This window comes from Phasianus colchicus, chromosome 1, assembly GCF_987193195.1.
Source record: "Phasianus colchicus chromosome 1, bPhaCol1.hap1.1, whole genome shotgun sequence".
Taxonomy (NCBI): Eukaryota; Metazoa; Chordata; class Aves; order Galliformes; family Phasianidae; genus Phasianus; species Phasianus colchicus.
Window position 1 is genome coordinate 121,683,166 of NC_143436.1, and position 23,742 is coordinate 121,706,907.

The following is a 23,742-nucleotide window of genomic DNA, read 5'->3' on the forward strand; positions in this document are numbered from 1 at the left end:
GTATGTGTTACATAGAGTAAATTCATGCTAAAGAAAATTATTCTGTGGAGTGCAAAGCTTAGAAGAAAGGAAGCATCAAAATGGTTACCTGTGAAGCATTAATTTGGCACTGCAGTTTCTGTTATGAAGAAAGATAGCTTTTCTTTAAAAATTATTTTTTAATGCATAACTGGAGTCTGTTCCAGATGAGTCTCTGTTAGTCAATGAAAGAGATGTTGTAAATATTTTATAATTATTTTAATAATTTGTAACCATTTATTATGGAATTCTGAGGAGGAAAAAAAAATGTGGCTCACACAGAAGCCTACAGGAAAATTTGGTCTTGTGCTTAATGTTCTCCATCCCAGAGGACTAGATGAAATCGGTTAAAATCCTTTTTTTTTTTTTTTTCAAGAATGTTACTTTTTCTATTTTGTTGTCTTTCTGGATGCTCAATTAGAAATGACAAGTTTGGATTTTCAGAAATAGCGAGGAATGACATTTGCAACCAAAGTCTGTGGGAACATTTAACTTAAACTGAAAATAATAGAGTTCTTATCACTGCACAGCATGAGAACCACCAAACATAATGTTACAAATTTGTGCCACAGGACTGAACCTCTGAAAATCAATACATAATTTTTGAATATCTCAACTTTTTCTCTAATTACATTTGTAAATATAAGGACTTAGTAAGCACCTCACAACAAGCTATGCAGCAAAAATATTTGTGTTGGATCTACCAAGATTTCAATTACAAACAAGTATTTAGTTTTGCAGGAGCAAATAAAATGATTTTATAAATTGTTAGGGTTTTCAAAGTGTATTTATGTCCTTCAAAATAGGATAAGTATGGCAAAGTAAATAATGAAGGAAACCTGTGTCTGAATGTGCTATTCAATTTGTTTTCTTGCAAGCAAAGATCATCCTGGGAAGAATGTATTTAATCACTTGCTGAGGGGCTTTTTTTCTTTGATCTTTTGTTATTTATTTCTCCCTTAGATTCTGTGGGTTGGTGAAAGAAATTTTGTCTGATGCAGTTGGCGGTACTTTGGAGCTAGAAGGAGAAATAGATGGAGAAACATTGGAGGTATGTCAGTGTTAAAAGATCAAAGAACTCTGAATCATTTTCTCCATTTTCCTTGCAGTTTCCTATCAGTACACTGGAAAGACAATAAATAAAATTTTAATTACTTAATTATATATGAAGTTTCAACTCTTATTTGTGACCAGAACTATATTCATTTGGAAAAAAAAAACAAACAACTCAACTATTTTTAAATGAAATGATCCTGCTAGTACTGTAAACTGTATGAATCCCTAAAGAATTGCATTACTGATTTTTATATTTACACTGCAAACAATCTACAGATAAGTATCATCTGATACCAGCTGGCTCAAGTGGGTAAAGAAAAGATATGGTTGATGTAACTGATGAGCGTAAAAACCCAACTGTAGTCTGTTTGATCTGGATGTCTTTCTGCTTCTGTCCCATTCTACCAGTTCCATTATACTTACAATTAAAAACAACAACAGTGAACCTTTATAATAACTGAGGTGTCAGAAGAGGACAAAAAGAACAGATGACTCTTTACTGTAGTGTTGCAAATAATTTCATACTGTGGGAAGAAAGAATTTTTGCACTAAAATTTGCATGTATTGATGACAGAATTTTTTCCTCAAGTGGAAAGGACATGATAAGAACGCCTGTTAAGCCCAGCTTAATACATGCATATGTAGTCTTGGCATTTATTATAGGATCAGGGTCTGCTTTGGCAAAGGAAGTGTATAATCTATAGCTGCAGGTTTTACATTGCATATTTATGAATTTAGTTCATGGCAGGAAAATCTCAAAACATCCCAGTCTGTTCAGATATATAATAATCCCCCACAGGAAGTGAGTTCACCATACTTTAAGTCTTTTAAAAATGGAATTGGTAAAAGCCCTTGAGAACACATAACGGGAAACAATCCTGCATCAGTCAATGAAGTATGAAGAAATGACCAAATTACTGTTAGATTTTGAAGCTACTTCATTCTATGAGTATATATCCCAATGTTTTCAGAACTATCACCTTGTACTTACTATCTTAGGTGAGGAAATTGAAAAAGAATATGAGATACTAAGGGAAAGATAAATTTGCTTAGATTAAGTAAGAGGCTTAATGCCCTCCTGCAATATGAGGTCTTTTTAAATGAGACCAAGTGGAAAAAGCACCTTTATATCTCCTTGATGGACTTGACAAGCATAGAGAAATCAGAAATTCTTACAATTAATAAAGCGAATATTAATACATGGGAAAGGGGGAAAATAACCTTGAGCATAATTTGGGGGAAAAATGGTTATTTGAGTTAGAATTCCTATGATAATGTTATTCTGAGATGATGTATATTTTGAATTGCAGTGTTGCTTGAAAGCAGCTATGGTTTAGATCTCTGCAACTAACAGGCCTGAATCACAGAATCACAGAATCACAGAATGACCTGGGTTGGAGGGGACCTCAAGGATCATGTAGTTCCAACCCCCCTGCCTAGCAGGGCCACCAAACATACACCTTTACTAGATCAGGTTGCCCAGAGCCTCGTCCAACCTGGTCTTGAACACCTCCAAGGACGGGGCATCCACAACATCCCTGGGCAGCCTGTTCCAGGACCTAACCACCCTCCTAGTAAAAAACTTCCCCCTAACATCCAACCTAAATCTTCCCTCTTTTAACTTAAAACCATTTCCCCGTGTCCTGCTATTATCAGCCCTTATGAAGAGTTTACTCCCCTCCTGGGAGTAAGTTCCCTTCAGATATTGAAAGGCTGCAATGAGGTCGCCCCGCAACCTTCTCTTCTCCAGGCTGAACAAACCCAACTCCCTCAGCCTGTCCTCATAGGGGAGGTGCTCCAGTCCCCTGATCAGTATCCTCTGAAAGGAGAGAGTATTTGGCAGTTCTTTCTGCCTTAGAATATTTGTTTCTGGATATCGATATTGAAGAAGTTCCTATTATTTTTGAAGTTCCTACTGCGTTCCACATAGGATATATTGGAGATCAGACATCCCTGACCCACATTTATATTAGAAGGTCAGCTGTAAGCACTTGTTTACTCCTACATCATGGCTGAATTGCACGTGCAGGGGATCACATATTCAGATCTTTGTCAATGAGCAGTGATTTATTCAATCTTTCTTTGTGCCTGTTAGAAAGTAGCATTAAACATATATGGTCTCTTAAAATGTCCACCTACTAGCAGTGAACTATTAATCTCATCAATTCTCATGTTTCATGGTCCAGAGACTGGAGAATGCAGTGATTATAGAGCTGCCTTCAGACTAGACTGTTGCAGATGGGATTGCTGTCAATCTTAAATTCTGCAGTGTGACTGCTGTATTCTTTCAGTTTGATGTCATACGATAGCTGTGAAAGCTGGATGTGTTACTAGCAAAGAACTTGACAAGTTTTACGTATGGCATTTTGGGTTAGTTGTGCCTATCATATAACAAGATTATGTTGTAATTGTAAAGTGCTAAAACGTGGAAAATGAATTAGCTTAGCTTAAGCAATTTCAAGTTTAGCTCCACTGAAAAGAATATGCTGTTAAGATAAACGACAGACAGTTTTTCTTTAGCACCTTCCATATAGTGACAGGGAACATCTCATCTTTTCTGAGAGGAGAGAGGGAATTTCCATGACACGTAGACAGTGCAATACCAGAACTACAAAGAAAAGTCAGAAGACACTTCACAGGATGTCTGTCTTTAGGGGGAAAAAAAAAAGAATAGGGAACTCGCACGAAGCAGCAGAGGACATTATGCAGTTTTCCTATATGGGAAATCTGTGTGGATTTGAGAAAATACAGAGAGAGGTCTGTGCAAATCCTGATTATATCTGAGGCTATCAAATTTACCAGTTCCTTTCTTAAATATTTGCAAAAGTGCTTTTTTAATACCCTTTATCAACTTCTTTTGGAATTGGAATCAAAGGCATTCTGTTTAACCCAATTAACTTGGGTTAATTTAGTATCTGAGGTGTTTTTTGATTAAGCATCACTCATCAATAGACTTTTCCACTGGCCTTTCTGTAGGAGTTCTCTGATTAGACCACCACAAGGGACAAGGCCACAAGGCAGTGTAAATTAGTGTAGCTTTGGTGAAGTTTGAGCCAGCAGTGACTTACATAGGTGGTATGGCCCACCATGTTTCCATGGCAGTGAATACAACCATTTTATATATATTTAATAATCCTTGTGGAAGATGAACTAGTAATGAGGAGTGTCAGAAGTGAACTTTGGCTAAGCTCAAATAAGGTATTAGGAAATTGTTCATCCGAACTGATATAATGAAACTGCCAATTTTACTTATGAAATCTTAGGTTTCGTGTGTATGGACCATATGTTTACAATACGAAGGCTTTGTCAGCAAATCTCAATCATGACATCTGAACTGTCTTTTGATAGCACTGTTTCACTGACCTTAATTTGCCATCGTGTTTCTTTGTTGGATGAAAGCATTTGGAAGTTGGTTAAGGAAGATGTTTTGTAAAGCAAATAAAGTGGACATTTCGAAAGTTGTGTAATGCATGGGGCTGGTGTGTAGATACCATCTGCTCTGCAGTAGGTACTCTGCACTGTACTAATTCCGTGTAGTGCAGAACTGCTGTTAAACCTCTCTGTAATCTCAAATGCTATTGATCACAATTCATGCACTGCTTTGTTTGTCTTATCTGTTTGCAGTACGAATATGATTATGATGAGAAGGGTGACAGAGTTGTTCTAGGAAAAGGTACCTATGGGATAGTATATGCTGGAAGAGACCTTAGCAACCAGGTGCGAATAGCCATCAAAGAGATACCTGAGAGAGACAGCAGGTAAGAGTGAGCTTATTGTTGTATGTATCCATTGCTAACAGAACTGCAGTTGTTTGATGAAAACTTGGCTCTTCTCAGCAAGTATTTCTATGTGGTTGGTTTATAATGTCCTAGTATACTCAAGTTCAATTATTGTTTCCTCCTAGTATTCCTCAGCAGCCTTTGGAGAATGAGGACTTTTAATTTTTTGGGAGTTTATATGCATATGTATTTGTGTGTATATGTGTGTGTATATATAAAAATAAACACACATACATGTATGTACATATGTGTGTGTATGCATGTATAAACTTCATAAAAATGATACCATTTGACAATATATATACATCTATCTTAAATCCTAGAAAAAGTAATTTGTTTTTAAAGTTGCAGTTGTACCTCATCTATATTCCTTTGAAGGAGAAGAGAGGATAAAAGGAGTTTTCAAAGTGAAGGTACTACGCAGAACAAAGCAGATGTGTAAATGTGTAAATACATTATTTGAGGGCATGTTTCTCCTTTTCAGCTCTTCTGAGATCTACCTGTGCTTTTTCTCAGCAGGCAGCCAGACACTCTCCGTTTTGAAGGTCATGGGCAAGATGTTTACTGAGAGTTGGATCAATATCACTATAATCCATTCTGTTTGCAAAATATCATTTAAACATAGCCTAAAGCCTTTTCCCTGATCGTGCGCTACTCCTTGTTTTTTTATGTTTGTTTTTAATAGATATTCTCAACCTCTTCATGAAGAGATAGCACTGCATAAATATTTAAAGCATCGGAATGTTGTCCAGTATCTTGGATCCGTTTCAGAGGATGGATACATTAAGATTTTTATGGAGCAGGTGCCAGGAGGTTTGTAATATTCTGAGCTTAATCTCTCAAAGAAACTAAAAGCAGTTGGGACCCTGAACTTAGTGAAAGCCGATGGGTGTGCACTTAATGTGTTTGTGCACTGTATTTGGCTTTTCTGTTGCGACGTTCATTGCTAGTGGCATTCTTTGCATGTGAAGAATGATTTGAAGTATACAGCTCCCAGTCCCCTCTCCCCTTCCTTATAATTATAAATTTAGTGAAAGTGTATTAGGGAAAAACTACGTAATGTTTGGTGTCAAGTCCTCACATGTTATAAATCAGTAGAGACAGAGCTCTGACTTCCTTTTAGCCTGAGCAGCTAAATAACTGGAGCTTTTAAGATTAGCTTCTGTTGAGTGGTAATACAATACAGTTGAGCAAACTGAATATGAATTGGTACCTACTACTTTCAAACAGTGCTTTTCCTTGACGAATCAAAGACAGAAGGGGTCTGCTTCTATTGCTCATGAATTAGTTTTGTTCCCCTGACCTTTTCTGTATTTAAGTCCCTCTTCACTTGCTCTAGGTTACACTCCCATCTCCCTTTTGCATATGTCAATAGAAGTCAGGATGAGTGTTGTCAGTTTTGTAACTTGCAAAACTAAAACAGAAAGAAGAAAAATCAGGTTTTCTATGAAAGATCCAGACACAAACGTTCACAGATTAAGTAAATGTATCTGGGGCATTAAAGATTGGGAAGATTTCTATTTTGAATTCTAGTGACCTTTTGATCAAAGAGCCTTGATTTTTACTTTGTTGTTGTTGTTCTGTTTTTAGCTGAGACAATGATATGCGTGACATGCTGATATAATGAACTTAAATCAACACTTCCACTTGTTTTCCTACACTTGTTAAAAGCGTCAGCTGCTGCTGTTTACCTGCCTTTTTTTCCCCTATTCATATTTGCACAGTGGAGTATGCTGTGATTAGTTGCTAATGCCAGGGTATTATGGAACCAATTCTGTTATTTTTTTCAACTCTGCAACCAGTGTTAAAAAGAAACCAGCTGTTCAGATTATGCAAGATTCTTTGACTGAACTTTGTTTTAGAAAGCTGTTGACGTAGGCTACAAATCCCTTAAACTGAATTTGTCTGGCATTAAACAGGATGACTGCACCTTGTTTATTATGAACAGAAAGACAGTCTTTATTTTGGCTCATGATTAGAGTATTTGTGTAATTTTAAGATTAAATCTATCGAAGGCAGGGGAATTGTAGATGACTGACCTCTTTTCTCTGAATATCCATTAGTTTGTTTCTTTAAGATTGTTCCATCATCTTTTCCTTTGGAATTTCCAGGACTTAATCCCACATTTGCAAAGAAATAGTTTTGTTTTCTTTTTTTTTCTCCTTTTTTCTCTGAATTAAATCAGCTTGTTTCCGTGTGCATTTGGTTCACAAAGTATAGTATATTGTATAATACAGTGTCATCTGTTATGGTCTTTATTTCGTTAAGGGCTAAATGGTTGCTAGTCCTTATCTTAACAGTTGTTACACTGAAGTGAGGGAGATGCATATAGCCCTATCGTAACATTTCTTCCTGTCATGGAGAAGGAAACAGAGCTGGCAAAAAAGAAATGGCCAGTCATGAGCAGTGGGAAATGAGTTGCTGTGACTGAACTAGGAATAATTTGGTTTGATTATAAGTGCTGCATTTGTTGTGTTAGGATATTGTGCAAAAGGTTAATCTGGCCTTAAATATTTAATATTAATCTTGGGATTTTGTTGTCTTGATATGCTTTCTTCTTAAATTACATAGGCAGCCTCTCAGCTCTCCTGAGGTCTAAGTGGGGGCCAATGAAAGAACCCACAATTAAATTTTACACCAAGCAGATTCTGGAAGGTCTTAAGTATCTCCATGAGAACCAGATTGTACACAGAGATATAAAGGTAAATTTTTTCTCTAGTGTGTTCTGTGGCATTTGCTTTTCACTTTATTTACTTCAGTTAATTTTACTCTAACCTGAATTTTTAATAGAATTTCATGGAAGCTTAAAAATAAAGGAAGGAATACAACAATCCTTTGATGCTTCTGGAAAATTCATTTGTAGAAATGTATATTACAAAGATAACAACAAATTTGTAAGAGTATTGAGGCTGGGTTTTGGCATCTCCACTTACCTGTTTTCTCCTTTCCATCCCACACCTTCTCTCTTCCATCAAAACTACAGGGGGATAACGTGTTGGTGAACACCTATAGTGGCGTGGTAAAGATATCTGATTTTGGTACTTCCAAACGGCTGGCAGGAATCAATCCATGCACTGAAACATTTACAGGTAAGACCAATTGAACAGACATTTTTAATTGTATTGTTAATATAGATTTCTCGTTGTCATCTAGGGCTAGACCTGTGATAGGCTTAGATGTAGAGCCAAGAGGCTCTTCGGATTGGTGGTGAAAACAGGATTAGGTTTCTTTTATTCTGTGCAAAACTGTGTCATAAATTCCTTTGTAGCACAAAGTAGTAAAAACTTGCAGCATTTGAGGAAAACATTTAATGAACAACAGCTGAAAATTCAGACTATAAAATGGAGATATGGTGGCATCATTACTCAATTATTTTATCAATGGAAAAAATAGGTATGTTTTCTTCTGTTGTTTGACCATATGCTTAGGCTGATAGCACAGATAGCAAGTCTCACATTGGCCTGCAATTTAAGTATGGAAAAGGGCCCATAATCATCAGTCATGCAGAACACGGAAGACATAACCTATGTTTGAAAGGTTTCCCATGATCTGGTGATGACTACATTTCCTCCTTTCTTAGAAAGGAAGCCGTGACTACAAAATCATGAAGATTCTGAAGTGATAAGTAAAAAGAACGTTGTTTAGAAGAGTAAGTTATTAGGAGAGCTTGTGAATTGGAAATTTGACCTCAAATTTCCATCCAAATCTGAACAGAGTGTTTGTTTGCCTCCTGAGATCAACATCCCAGCAGGTGCAGACATTTGAAATGAATCTGTTTTCTGCAAATCTTTAATGATTTTAATTAGAATCCAGTTATATTAGGAGTCTTTAAAAGAGAAGAAAATATGGTTTTTTTGTGCAACTTGGAATCATAAGTGCAATGTTTGAATGCTTATAATGAAGCACTGCAAGAAAAAATCTCTTTGGTTGCAGCAGATAAGCGTGTAAGTGAAGGTGTGTCTGAACAAAGCTGGTTGCATGCTGCCTTCTGAAGCATTCCTTTAATGAGTTTCGCTGTGTTTTCCAAAGTATTCAACAAATAAATTTTAATGAGTTATCTTCCATAAGTAGCTGGATGAATGATCTTCAAATACATACAGATATCCAGAAAAGAATATTTTCAGTTTTTGCCATCAATATCTGTCCCTGTCATTGTTGTTATGAGTTGTTATTAGAGATGGTTTATGGAGAAATAGTATCTGAAGAAATGTCCCCATACAGTAATAAAAAATAAAGTAAATTTTTCCTTGTGCTCCTCTTCTTCTTTGTTCTCTTGTATGTTTGCTGCCCTGCCCGTGCCTTAGAGGTATAATTTACCATGACTAGAAATGTTTTACTTAAGTTCTCAGTTTTGGATTTAAAATCAGTAGGAAGGAAGCTATTGCCTGGAAGGGCTTAACAATTCTCTTGCTATTTGTTTTGCTTCTTAACTCAGTACATAAACTACAGATTTTAGGCATTATGCAATACAATCAGGTGATTCAAGGGTCAGGCTTTTAGTGGTTTAAACATTATATCCACCCATTCAAGACGCTCAGCCTGAGGGCAAAGCTGTGGTTTGAACTGTAGTTCCACAGTTGTTTAATGAATGTATTAATAGCCAGTGCCTTTATCTTCACCAGGTGTCCTCTATTTTATTCTTCATAGCTTTACCACAGTGTAGTTTTATTGCATTCTTAAGAAGAAAAATGATTTAAAGATACTGTAAAAGACCTGGTAGAAATTTGTGTGGAAAAAGGTACTGTAGTGGTTGAAACACAGAGAATGTTTCTGGATTTCCTTTGCTGATGTGGACTGACTTCTTGTAAAGCCCTCTTGTCAGTTGTCTGAGTATATGATTGAAGACCAGCGATTCCATCATTTTCATTTTTGTACTGTATTTTTTCTTTCTCAGTTTTGCAGCTAGTTATTACACTCAGACTGTCTACAAGCAAATTTCAGGGGCATCCAGTTTTACCTGTTAACAGCCAACTGCAGGATCTTATTTTGTTAACATGTCTAATTTCAGAAGTTTTAGTAGGTTTTTCTTTTCATCTTTTTGATAACCTTGGTTGTCAGAAATTCCAAACACACCAAGAAGACTTCATTGAATTGCAACTTATGATGAGCTTCTTGATTTCTGTAGTCACAATGTAATCATTTTATCTTGATTGCAGCCTCAATTGCCTTTATGTAAAACTTCAGATTAAAAAGAAAATTCTTTATCAGTTTATATTTACCAAATCACTTGTATAAATTAACTTTTTGAAATTCCCAGTCACTATAGTGTGCAGAACTTATACGTTTTTTGTTGCTGTTCCTTGGTGGTAGTGTCACAGCTCCATAACTTTTACAAGACTTTATTCTTTGTTTAAAACAAAACAAAAACAACAAAAACACCACCTTCATCTACTTTCCAAGTTATTCTGTTTCAAAAAAAAAAACCAACCCAACAACAACAACAAAATACCTGAGCAGGATATTTGCTTTGAGACATTGTTCATAGAGTTTTTTAATTGGGATTTTACCTTATTTACTTTGTGTAATTTTCAGACCTTCTTATCACCATTACAGGTATTTCTTGCAGATGTTGGATTTTTTTTTTTCAACCTACTGTTAAGTCCTTGTTGGCTGACTCTTGATGGTTTAATTTTGTTAAATCTTGCTTAATATTGTGGAGAAGTGTTCCCAGGAACAAACAATCTGAAAGGAAAAACAGATTGCACCTATATTGAAAAAGGGATCTAAGAACTGCCAGTATAAAAAGAATTTTTTTCTTTTATAGTTGTAATAGTTACCATCCTAAAAATAGCTATCATTTAGTTTGTGTATTACGATGATCTTAGTCTGCTACTGATGAAGGACTGACAAAAATATGTTGTGAAAAACAAGTATGCTTGCCCCTTCTGCCTGCTCAGTTCTCTCACTTCCCTACTTGTAACACCTCTACCCACCAAACCATTTTGCTTTGCACTCTCAGCACTCCACTTCTACTTCACAGTCTAGAGCTGTATTTTTTTTCCCATGAGCTTCTTTCTTCTAGCTTTCTTCTCACTACCTGTAGGCATCTTACCCTTTAGAATCCCTTCTTCAGATCTTCTGTCTTTATCAGCAGAGGCATTTTGGCCTCTCGTTGAACTATTCACTTTTTTGTTATAGCTGCTGTCCTACATCCATGTTTTCATTATTCAAGTAAACATATGAAAAATTGTTCTGATGAGCAATATCTGTTACTGCTGTTTTTTGTGTCCTCCTATCTGCATAATCTTTACAATTTAGTGCCTGCAAAAAATATTTCACGTGATTTCATGTTCTAGGGAAGCATTTTGATTATTGAATATATTTTTAGCAGTTTAAAGCCTTGTATAAGAAAAAGTTTATAGGGAAGATCCTGAAACGTAACTTTGTCTACTTCTCACTCACAGTATTGGAAATTGAATCTTTTGGCTGTATGGGCTGCATTTGTCAATTTTTGGATTGTTTAGTGGCATTTATTCTCTTCAGTAAAAATGAAGAATGTGCATAAAACTTGACAAAACTAATTGTCCTGACCAGGCACGTTGCAGTACATGGCTCCAGAAATCATTGACAAGGGACCACGAGGATATGGTGCACCAGCTGATATCTGGTCACTAGGGTGTACCATGATTGAAATGGCAACAGGCAAGCCTCCATTTCATGAGCTAGGAGAGCCTCAAGCAGCAATGTTTAAAGTAAGTACATGGATTTTTACTATCTACTTGATGAATTTTCAAATTCTAATTTATTTTTTAAAATATGAATTCAGTTGATAGTAATGTTCTGTTATATGGATTATTTTGTGCAAAGTCACAGTCCCACTTGTATTCTTAATTCTGACTGAAGTACTCTCTTCTGCTCGAAGTTGTACTGCTCTAGTGAGCAGTAATTTATTTTTGTGCTGGTAATAGATCATGACTCAGAGCAGCAACCTCAGAAATGAGTTAAAATATGAAAACTAATATTCTCTCTCTTCGGTCTTCTCCTGCTCTTGATTTCCCTATTGGCAATCAGAGTCTCCAATGATGGCAGTTAATTTCTTAGTGCTCCTTTAAGTCTTCTTTTTTTTTTTTAAGCCTTCCTCCCAGAGGATGTGTTTGCCTTCTCTTTCAAAGGCTCGGTCTTTGCAGGATAGTTAAAGGTATTGTAGAACAGGGAGTCCAGAGCTTCTGGTATGTACTGAGGGACCCCTGCATCCTAAATCCTCTCAATCAAAGCCACCTCTTTGGTGAATTCTCTCTACTACTTCATTTTTTTTTAACGTATCTATATGGTAGTGATGGGTTGATGGTTGGACTTGATCTTAGAGGTTTTTTCCAACCTTAATGATTCTGTGATTTGATGCCTACATGAAAAAAACACTTGAAAGTGCTCCAGAAAGTTTTGATAATAAATGTCCTTGAAAAACTCTAAAATTAATGCTGTTAAATGGCTTCTTCTGGTATGTTGTTGAAAGTGTAATTCTTACTGCAACCATGTCAAAATAAAAAATAATTATCAGTACATGTAGTAAGCTGGGCTGCAATTCATCACGCTTCATAGTAGGCCTTTGAGTTGTCCCATGCCCCACAGCTAAAAGGGAAAGAAAAGGGTGGCTATGGTTTTTGATATTGTTTCAACTGTACAGTGGACTGTCCTGGCTTTTGTTTAGTGTTGAAGGGTATAACCCTGTACTATGGTGCCATCAGCTTGTGGTGCTGTCCCAGATAAGCCAGCTGGGTGAGCCTGTCTCCAAGAGCACTCCAAGGAGTGGGCTGACCATGAGTTGGGCACACTAAGAGGAGTGGTCACAGCCCAGTGAGCTGTTGGCTGTCTTCTCTCTGCCCAAAGCGAAAGTGATTGGTGAGATATGATATTGCCCATTTATAAAGAACTGTCCAGGGTTACAAATCAGATAAAAATGCTTCAACAGAAAAGGTAGGTGTTCTGATATTGTATCTTGCCAATGGGAGACAACATAAATACATTATGATTACATTTTGATTTATTTATTAAATACATTAATGTAATTGCAGAGGTTAGCAAGTTGCATACACTAAAATAAGGTTGCCTTCAATTTTTATTCAATGCTGAGGATTGAACGTGCTTAGCGTTCTGATTTGGAAGGCATAATGCATTATTAGCATTTTATCTTCTGCACTGTCATTCAAACGCAGGCACCACTGCTCAGCACTTCTAGCTTCAGCTTTTTTGAAGCCTTATTGCTGCTGTTAAGTGCATAATGGTCCCAAAGTATGTTAATGCAGTTCTATAATGAGATTATTTAAATAACTATTCATTTTATCAAGCTGCTGGCACCTGCTTAGCTGTTGGGCTGCCATTGTCCCTTGTGGTCACTGTCTTTCTGCTTGGTCACCAGAGCGTGTTGTGTATAAAGGTGCTGAGTCTACAAGACAGACATGCATTACACAGCTCTGACATCAAGACATTTAATGCCAGATCAGCATTAAAGAGTAAGAGGGCAGTGCATTAAAGAGTAAGAGGGCATTGAATTAGCTGGATAAATCACAAGGGAGCAACTTGAAGTAGTGCACTTGTCATTACTTAAATTTTGGGGGGATTGTCTTGATAAACATTTGGCCATCAGTTTTTCAGTTCCCTAACACTGAAAGGCTATGGAAGACATCTGACCCAAGTGCTGGGAGTGGTGACAAAGTCAAGGTCATTGTGAGCATTGGTGCAAAGAAATTTGGCAGCAGTAGGAACAGAACAGGTGCAGGCCCCAGGCAGTGAGGCAGTCGTGTTGGAGGAGGAAGTCATGCCTGATCCTGAGCACTGATGTGCTGCAGGATGTCAGCTGCTGAGAGAGATGGGGTGCACTACCTCAGGAGGGATTTGTGGTAGTGTGAGAAACAGCGTTTGAAGCCCTTGGGATGGATGATGTCCAGATCTTGAGACTGTCTGAAGGTAGGTGTTTGGACACGTCTGTACCTTGACATTTGTGTAGCACGCTGGGTATTCAAGCCACATTTGCAGTGCAGTAAAACAGGATCAGAGCCTCACTGTCACTTCACTGCTTTGTGTTGGCACCTAGCTTGCTGCTTTTCCACTTTGAAGGTATCGTCAGTGAGAGTGTGCTGGGTTAAGCTAAGAAAACATTGGCCCACGCTCTCCTTGCCAATTCGTTAAAATAATTTGTGTTCGTTGTGTTTTACTTGCAGGTTGGGATGTTTAAGATTCATCCTGAAATTCCAGAATCTCTGTCTGCTGAAGCAAAAGCCTTTATTTTGCTCTGTTTTGAACCTGATCCTTGTAAGCGTGCTACAGCATCTGATTTGCTCAGAGATTCTTTCCTGAAACAAGTCAACAAGGGCAAGAAAAGCAGAATTGCGTTCAAGCCTTCAGGTATCAGCCAAATGCAGGTCAACATCATTAGTAAGGGTTATGTAAAAGATTGGAGTCATTAAGCACTTTCTTTTACTTATGCCAAGAAATCAGCAGGAACTTAACAGCTGAAAGTACGTGTGATTTGTAATTAGACATGTTTAAATTTAACAATTTCCTGAAAATATGATGTCTTGCTTATTTTGTGTACTGCGTAATTACCTCCCAACCCAATTCTACCTTCTCCCACAAATAAATTACCAATTTATAGGGAATTTAAATTAGAAAAATGATGTTCTGTAAAGCCTCCAAAGCCGTTCTGCATTTTAGATTCATGGTTCTGTACAGCTCAGAGATTTGGGCTTCATAGAGCTGGTGCTTGACACCTGGAAATGAGTCTGTCAAGTGTTTCTGTCAACATTTGGTCAGCGTTGTCCAACTTGATACAGAACTTGAAAATTTGGCTTTGTTTGCTGAAGGAGCTGTGTTGGGGGTTGTTTTAGTTTTATCCACCTAGTGTGTTTCCCTTTACCTCACCAGTATATCAGCCTCATTCTCAGTAATAAGATAAGCAGTATAGTATAGACTTATCAAATAAATCAGTGTTTGAGGAAACTGTCCATTTAAAAAATAAGAAAATCCGTTGAGCTTCTTGTGTCTGCACACAGACATGCTCACATTTCCAGTGCAAACTGAATTGCATCTCTTTTTGATCATTTTTCCCTGTGGCAGAGAACTTTTGAAAGTAGAGGAATGGAATTCTAAAGGGGGCATGAGGAGGAACTGGAAATTAATTTATAACATCTAGCTGAGCTGTTTTCAGAAAGGAAGTGGGCATCTCTGTCCTGAGAGGCAGTGGGAGAAGAGAATTGCAGTCCCTGTATCCAGACTGGGTTAGCGGAGAGCTGGGCTCTGGTGGTGGGGCTCTTTGGGATAACTCAAGGAGCTGCAGGGGAGCACTGGGAGCAGCTCAATGTTGGCCATGGCCATGAGCACAGCAGACAAACAATACAAATACTGCATCATGCTTGAGAGGAGGAAAAGCAGCAGCTGCAACTGAATGTGCATGGCTGCCCCAGAGCCAGAGAGAACTGTGTTGGCTGCAACTGCTATCTCTATGGAGAGCTGGGGGCATGAAGCAGGCCACAGCCCTGCAGCTGCAACAGTTCATTTCACCTTCTCACCATTTCCCTCAGTACCCATTTCCTGTCTTTTCCCACATCTTTCCATCCTACTGTCTTTTTTTTCCTTTTTTTTCTGATAATAAAAGTAGCTCACATCAAATCTCTCCTTGTACCCCTGGGACAGCAATTTTCAATATTCTGTGCTGCTGAGAAGCCTTGAGCTCATTCTCACAGTTTGACATACCTTGTTTCATCTCTGTGACTGTTTCACCTCAGCCATTTGAACATCTGTCACACACTATGGAGGATATCAGCTGTCTGAAGAACTTTAACTTCCAGCTCCCTTCCTCCCCCCTCCCTCATTGCTTCCCTTCACCATTTGTAGTGACAAACATCAAAACTTTTGTGATATTTTAGCTTCACGCCTGTGTAGACTCTGAGAGGGCAGGACTTCTTCCTTGGCTTTCCTATCACACAGCTGCACAATGACAATCAGGACTACAGCAAGCTCTTGCAGGTTACCTTTTTTCTTCTTTCAAGATCAATTGGAATGGGACAAGAGCTTTCCTTTAGGCTGGACCTTAGAGAGAGAATCCTTACTGAGAGCAGAGGGAGATGCAGGCGAGGCTGATGCCGTGGGAGCAGAGAAATGGAGTCACAAAATCATTAAGGTTGGAAAAAGACCTCTAAGATCATGTAGTCCAACCACAAACCCATCACTGTTATGCCCACCGTATCCCTCAGTGCCACAGAAATGTCCCAGTGAGGCAGGAGGGGCTGGGCTGGGGGGTGCTCCCTGCTGGGATCCAGTTATGCTGGTGATTGGCCATGTGCATCCAAGACAGGCTCCTCAAACAGCTGGATGCCACTGGTAGCCGTTTGTGAGAACAGAACACAGGGGAGTGTGCATCTGCATGTCAGTAAGAGTACCAGAATGTTATTCCTTTTACTTTTAAACACGTTGCTTTTCCTGCCTCTCTGTGCTCCATGTTCTGTGATGTCTGCTCACAGATTACAATCGGAACACATCCCTCCCACTGCCAATCCATGGAGAACAGGCTGGCAGCAGCAGCAGCGAGCATGGCTCTGTTTCTCCAGACTCCGACGTACAGCATGATGTGTTTTTCGAAAGGCCAAAGAGATCCGTTTCAGAGATTCAGACAAGGCATCCCATTGCCCATTTATTGAGGTAAAATACTTGTTTTCTGCTTGAAACCTGTGAGGGCTGTGTGGATTTAATTCATGTTTTATTCTATTTGGGGGCATTTATTTCATGTGATGACAAGTTATGCAGTTATGTTAAACAGTGAATTTGCAGACAAGGTATCAGTAAATTTAAGTATTATTTATATTTAACTAATGAACAGTGATTCTTTCTCTTTAAAATTTCTGTGTATTTACATACCTTTTTTCCCTAGTGAATAAATATCAGTCTCTCATTGAGTGATTCAGCAGTGGATGAGCTGTCCCCTTCCAAGTACTCTCAAGAGAACTTGAGAAAGGGGTAGCAGACAGCTTTGCTGATCAGAGAGCACAAACCAGTACTTTCAAATGAGTATGCTACATGGGACCAGAAAACATAAACAGCAATCTCAGCCCAAAATTCTTAGCTTTCCTCCCCAAAACTGAGCCAGTGCTGGCTGATGATGGTGCCAATTCTCAGTGGGGTGACATCAGCGTTGTGCCACCACTGAGTTTTTCATCAGCTGAGGATATGAATCCTCTTCTCTCTCAGAATTGTGTTTAGCAGTATGATCAATGTCCTGCTATAGTTTAATTCACTTTTGCACCTACCAATTACCCCTGCTCACTACTGACAGCACTGCCATGCGGGCAATTCTGAGGTCTCTTATTTGTGGCCCTGTTGCTGATGCAGCATGCCTGATGAGGGCCTGGCCCCGGAGGACAGAAGTTTCTCTCCTTCCAGTGAGGATAAGGATTCTGGTCTGTTCCTGCTACGGAAGGACAGCGAACGCCGGGCAATTCTATATAAAATTCTCAAGGAAGAACAGAATAAAGTTGCTTCAAATTTGCAGGACTGTATTGCACAGGTAATTTCATTTCAGCTCTCCTTTTCCTGCTTCAAAAGGAAAATGACAAGCCGAGTAACCAGCATCACTCCTTTCCTGAAAACTAATAAATGAAGACGCCAACAGCAGTAAATTGGTAGGACTTTACATTTCTGTAGCCCAGATTCACAGTGGCACTTGCATTAGATGGTGTGTGAACTTCAGGTGGTTGAGCTGAAGATATTCCTTCTGAATACCTTTAACTGTGTTTAAGCCTTTTGCTGTAGTCTGAATAGGTACCAGACATCACCTTTTGCTTCTGGGCTCCTGTTCTTTGGGCAGTTGTTGGCTGTTAGAGGACTGAGATTGGTGAGATGTGGTTTGGGTGATTTTCTTTTCTTTTTTTGTGTTTTTTTTTAAGGACAAAATAGTGAAATAGTTAATGGCCTTAACAGAGTCTAAAATGTGTACATGACATCTCAGTCAGAAGTAACAACAGTTTCAAATATTTTCCAGGATAAAGAAGGATTATTTAGTAAAGCACATCCTACCTCAGTCCCCAGCTGTTCTGTAGTATTGCTTTAATCATCTTTCCATTATTTCTGTAATACTTGCCCTTTTCTTTTTAATTACACAGGTGGCTGTTCTTACATGTACTGAAATGGCTTTAACTGTAGGGGGTATGGGCTGCAAATCAGAGAATGAACATTTGAGAGCTGTTGCTGTGTAATCGTAGAGCTTTTTCGGACTTGCAATAGATGGGTGCATAAACATAATGATTATATAATGTCTACACAATTACTTGGAAGTCCAGAGTCAGCTTATTATAGGGACACAGTCTACAAACATTTGGGTCCCTTACCACTCACTCTAGTGCTTTTATGGAGGAAAGCTGCCCTCTACAGTACATTGGACAAATGTGTAAATATTATCTTGAACCTCTCTTTGTGACAGCCCTGATAGCAGTAGGTGCAATTCATTTTTGGTAAATAGAAATTACTGATTAAAACAAAAAAAGACATAGACAAAGGGAGAAAATAAAGACTTGGCAGAATCAAAGGTTCTGTGGTATCTGTGTTTAGGTGTGAAACATACAGGTGCAAAGCTATAAATTGTAACCTAGATACTAATACTACTAATTAGATACTTAATGATATTGGGATTTACTTGATAGGCTTTTATCATCTTTTCTCCAGAGCTCTGAAGAACTGCAGCTTTCAATGGCCCACATCAAGCAAATTATTGGGATTTTAAGGGACTTCATACATTCTCCTGAGCACAGAGTGATGGCATCTACCATATCCAAACTGAAAATGGATCTGGACTTTGACAGCACTTCCATCAATCAGATTCATCTGGTGCTGTTTGGATTTCAGGATGCGGTGAGTTCCTTGCCTGGCCAGAAGGAGAGGAATTCTTCCTGGACAGTCCTCTCAGTGCAGGGGTTTGTAGCCTCCCCGCTCTTCCTCACCTCACCCCCTGTTCCCATTCTTGCTGAACAGAAAAGCTGCAGACAGGCACATGGAGCTGAAGCCCTAACAGATTGTAGCCTCAGCCTCAGTGAGATGGATGCTCCCAGCCTGGCCATGAAGCTGAGCTGCCATGGGCTACCAGCAAGTTCTAAAGATTGTTCTGCATCCTACATTTTTTTTCTATTCACCTCCCATTGTGCAGTACAGGGACCTGAATGTCACGGTCTGGTTTGAGAGCTCTAGACTAACACTATCAAACTGGCTGTTTAGCCTTTCAAAAGTGGGAGGGTTTTGGTGATTTTTACACTGAAAACTTCACCTTAATGTTGAAAACCAAGATTTTGTTTCCTAAGATGCAAGTAAATATTGTTTGTTGCAATTTAACTTACTTTTACTTGCTCATATACCTGCAGGTTAACAAAGTGTTAAGAAATCATTTAATAAGGCCCCACTGGATGTTTGCAATGGACAATATAATTCGCCGTGCAGTCCAAGCAGCAGTCACCATTCTTATTCCAGGTAAAACAATCCAGTTGTAAACAAACTAAAAGGAAAAGCTGACTGTGCATTTGTGTAGCAAATGAAACAGGTTTCAGTGTACTCCACCAGCGTGTCATTACCCGCATCCCCTGTGCTACTACGTCAAAGGTACAGGATCAGAAAGAAGCATTGATTGTGAGGATTAATGCCACAGTTGCAGTACGAAAGCACACAGTGGGTACCAGTGGTTCTGCATCACCAGTCTGGTCCAGTTTAAAAAAAAAAAATATATATATATTAAGCTTAGTCCAAGCTGGACCATTTGTAGTTGGAAAGAAAATGACTCTATACGACATTTAGATAATATCCAAATGGTTAATGCTGCTTGTCTGCTGTGGTTACGTGTTCTGGCAAATGACTGCTCAGCTCTGGAACTGATGCAGTGGTAGTGCATTTACATGAGGAGAAATACAGTCTTGGTCTATAGATGGGTAGGTAGCAGGAACAAGCATCACCATTACCAAAAGGGAGGAGGTTAAAAGACGGTGACCTGTGCAGGAGTAAGGCTAAGCTGAAACTGAGTAGTTTTGTAACTCTGAAGTGTCGAACACCATTTCCAGTATGAGAATGTTCTGAACTAACTTACTGATAGTGAACCCTTTCAGTCCAAATGTGCTGTGGCACTTCTTCTAGCACTGATGTTGTAACATCTGTGCTCCAGCTAATAAGGCTTTCCCTACTCCTCTGTGCATCATGAAACAAGTCCTCAGCCGAGGCTCCTCCACCTATAGTAGGAAAGAGCAAACTGCACTACCCTATGTAGATAAACCAATCCAAATAAGATCTTATGATGTTTCATTTTATCAGAACTTCGAGCTCACTTTGAGCCAGCATCAGAAACTGAAGGTGGCGACAAAGATTGTGACAAAGTGGAAGAGAGTTTCCATCCCTCTGAACAAAATGGGACAGAGGATGCTGCTGTCACATCAGGAGTTAGCACCCTCAGCTCCGTGGTGTCACACGAGGCTCAGCAGCAGCTTAGCCTGGAATTGGGCAGACTCAAACAAGAGACCATAAGGTAACCCATACACAAACACTATGTGTTTATTTCTAGGGCCTTTAAAAATCTCGCAGACATGCTTCCTGCAGTGGCATGTACTTAACCTGGTGACAAAGCACACCTGCCAGCAACACAAATGGATTCAGAGTGTGCTGGCAGCACCAGTATGACAATTCAACAGCTTTCTATACAACTTTCATTTCTGTGCCAATAATTTTTATGTTGCAGTGTGTCCTGGTGGATTTCTACTGTTAAGTAATGATGCCTATGTAACACCGTTTGTTTCTTTTCTACTGCCTTAGATGCCACCTCACCTAATGGCACCATCGGAGATGTTCTTGCAAGTTTTATGAAAATGTAGCAGTAGATACTAGAGGAACAATGTTCCTTCTTCCTCCTGCAGGGGATGGCCAGAATAGCTCATGAGATGTGGCAGGCTCATTAATGAGTGTACGCAGAGCTCATCAAAACCCCTTTCCTATTTTTCATGGGTTGTATTTGTAATGGTGCTGCTGATGCATCTTCTGTATGGGTGCAAAGTAAATCGCCATAGTGTTTGGTGCATAGTGCCTTGCAGTAAACTATAAAGAAAGATAGAAATTCTGCCCAGGGAAACTGCTGAACACCAGGAAAAGAATTTATAATGTATTTACTAAATTCTGCTGCAAAGATGAGGGCCTTAAAGTGCTACCACCAAGCTGAGTCTCAAAAGGGGACAAAAAGGGAATCTGTCATAAGATATATTACTTAAGAGCATCAAGTATCCCTTGTGTCAAGTCCCATGGCAGTTGTTAAAAAATGATATATGTTTTATTCAGTTAGATTTATTCTCATTATGGTGGATATTTATCTTCTTGTATGCTAACAGGCTTTTGGAAAAACTCGTTCAGAAGGAGAAGGAGTATCAGACCCTCTTACAACAATCTTTGGAGCAAAAAACACAGGAATTGCACTTGCTTCAATTAAGACTTAAACCCAGAGGTAAGAGAAGATACTGAGTGAGTACTTTGACAGCATGTATGTTCAAGTTCATGGAATTGGTTAAATGGTGATTTGGATCTTCTATTTTAAGTTTAAATAGTCTCAAAACCACCACTTTTGTCCTAGTTTTGAGGTGTAATGACATATTATTATTATTTATTTATTTTTTCTGTTAAAGACTGGCAGTGGCCTGCATCAACTTTAAACGAGAATGCAGACCCAGAGCTCACAAACTGGCTGAAACAACAAGGGGCAGACCCGGATACCATTAGAAGGGTAAATATATATAGAGAGAGAGACCTTTAAAAAAAAAAAAAGACAGCCCTTGTTAGCAGTTGGGTTTCAAAGGAGGAATACTTACTTATTTAGGAACAAATTTCCCTTTCAGTTTGCTGAAGAGGATTATACACTGAGTACTGTCCTTAATGACATCACTAAGGATGATTTGCGATGCCTTCAACTGCGGTAAGGAACTACATCTTGGGTCACTGCTGAGAGCTTAATTAATAAAAAAAGGGGGTGAGGGGTAGATGTTATGATATTATTATAGACCTATTAATTTACTCTGATCTTCTGTTAACATATGAACAACTGACTGCCACACTATAACAACATAACATAAACTATACAGTAAGTTATAACATGCCCTCAAAATTTTTCTATTTGCCATGAATGAGAACTATTTCTCTGTCATTCAGCACCAAATGGTCATATAGGCATGAAGAATTTACTTATTTTTCCTCCCCGTTTTATTGTCATTCTGTTAATCTCTGGCTGACATGGAAGAAGTTGTTTGGCCCTAAGCTTAAAGGAATATAGTGTTTGGGGTTTTTTTTATGCTGTCGTAATTGGTAAATCATAGAATTGCTCAGGTTGGAAAAGACCTTAAAGATCACTGAGTCCAACCACACCCTAACCATACTACCCTAACTAACAACCCTCCGCTAAATCATGTCCCTGAGCACCACATCCAAATGATTTTTAAACACATCCAGGGACGGTGACTCAACCACCTTCCCGAGGAGCCTATTCCAGTGCTTAACAACCCTTTCTGTAAAGAAGTGATTCCTGATATCCAACCTAAACTTACCCTGGTGCAACTTGAGGCCGTTTCCCCTTGTCCTGTCACCAGTGAGAAGAGACCAGCCCCACTCTTGCTGTAAGCACCTTTCAGATATTGGAAGCAATAAGGTCTCCCCTCAGCCTCCTTTTCCCCAGACTAAACAGCCCCAGTTCCTTCAGTTGCTCCTTGTAGGGTGTATTCTCCAAGCCCTTCACAAGCCTTGTTGCCCTTCTTTGGACCTGCTCCAACACCTCCATGTCCTTTCTGTACTGAGGTGCCTAAAATTGAACACAGTACTCGAGGTGAGGCCTCTCCAGTGCTGAGTCCTGGGGCAGGATGACTTCCCTAGTCCTGCTCACCACACCATTCCTGATACAAGTCAGGATGCCGTTGGCCTTCTTGGCCAACTGGGCTGGCTCATTTTCAGCCGACTGTCCATCAGTCCACCAAGATCCCTTTCCATCAGGCAGCTTTCCAACCACTTTAGAGTTTACTCCTTGCTCACTTTCAATGAAGATGATGGTTTTTCCCTAACCAGTTACTGCTCTCCCTAATTGTTCTCTATTGTTCTTGAGACAGTGGCGGACTTCTCTGCAGAATCTGGAATGCGATATTAACCCACCGACAAACACCCGATAAGTCCATGGAGGCAGAAGGATAGCTCTTTGGAAACAGAATGTGTAATGGGAGTAAGCAAATGAAAGATAGATACATTCCTAAATTATTGGATGTATATATGTACATAGTCCCCCTGCTTTGCAGGTTTTGCACAATTACATAGCTCATTTGACCATCAGCGTAATACACAGCAAGTAGTAACAGCTTATGGAAGAGTAGCACAGAAGACAAATGTCCTATCACTGTAAATATAAAGCCTTAGCTGAGACAGAATTGATTTTCTTCATCGTGTCTGGTACAATGCTATGGTTTGGCTCTAGGAGAAAAACAATGTTGATAACAGGCCAATGTTGTAGTTGTATATAAGCAGTGCTGTATAGATCTGAGGACATTTTGGTTTTTTAGCTTCTTGTACTGTCCTAATAGGGAAGTGGCTGAGGGGAATAGAGGGAGCTGGGAGGGGCAGAATGAAGACTGTATCACACACCTGAATTGGGCTTTAGTATTGTGCACACTGAACTTTTAGAATGTGTGACAGGTGTGCTGGCTGATGGCTTAAGCAGGAAGTGGTTAAGCTGTAGCATATGTCACTTCTTCCTCTACAACTCTACATAGCTTTGTGTACGAAAGCTACTCTCAGTGAGCAACTAAGCAAAGCCTGCATGATGGTTTTGATTTTGTAATTTGGCTGCAGTAAAAACATGGCAAACCTGAAAGGTCTTTTGTTTCTTTATCAACTGCTTTAAAAAAAAAAAAACACA

The 23,742-nt window shown here is 39.0% G+C and overlaps 1 protein-coding gene across 1 annotated transcript in view; it reads left to right on the forward strand.

The window, feature by feature from the left end:
* The window catches only part of MAP3K15 (mitogen-activated protein kinase kinase kinase 15), a 78,297-nt gene extending 54,581 nt beyond the window's left edge, over nucleotides 1-23,716 (forward strand). The window contains 17 exon segments of the mRNA XM_031599345.2: nucleotides 982-1,069; nucleotides 4,699-4,832; nucleotides 5,539-5,666; nucleotides 7,425-7,555; nucleotides 7,837-7,942; nucleotides 11,388-11,545; nucleotides 14,012-14,195; nucleotides 16,310-16,487; nucleotides 17,175-17,349; nucleotides 18,504-18,689; nucleotides 19,193-19,298; nucleotides 20,127-20,337; nucleotides 21,188-21,300; nucleotides 21,479-21,576; nucleotides 21,689-21,765; nucleotides 22,943-23,012; nucleotides 23,014-23,716. Of these exon segments, the coding sequence (XP_031455205.2) occupies nucleotides 982-1,069; nucleotides 4,699-4,832; nucleotides 5,539-5,666; nucleotides 7,425-7,555; nucleotides 7,837-7,942; nucleotides 11,388-11,545; nucleotides 14,012-14,195; nucleotides 16,310-16,487; nucleotides 17,175-17,349; nucleotides 18,504-18,689; nucleotides 19,193-19,298; nucleotides 20,127-20,337; nucleotides 21,188-21,300; nucleotides 21,479-21,576; nucleotides 21,689-21,765; nucleotides 22,943-23,012; nucleotides 23,014-23,064 (2,194 nt within the window). The 3' untranslated portion in view covers nucleotides 23,065-23,716.
* Nucleotides 23,717-23,742: the final 26 nt, after the last annotated feature.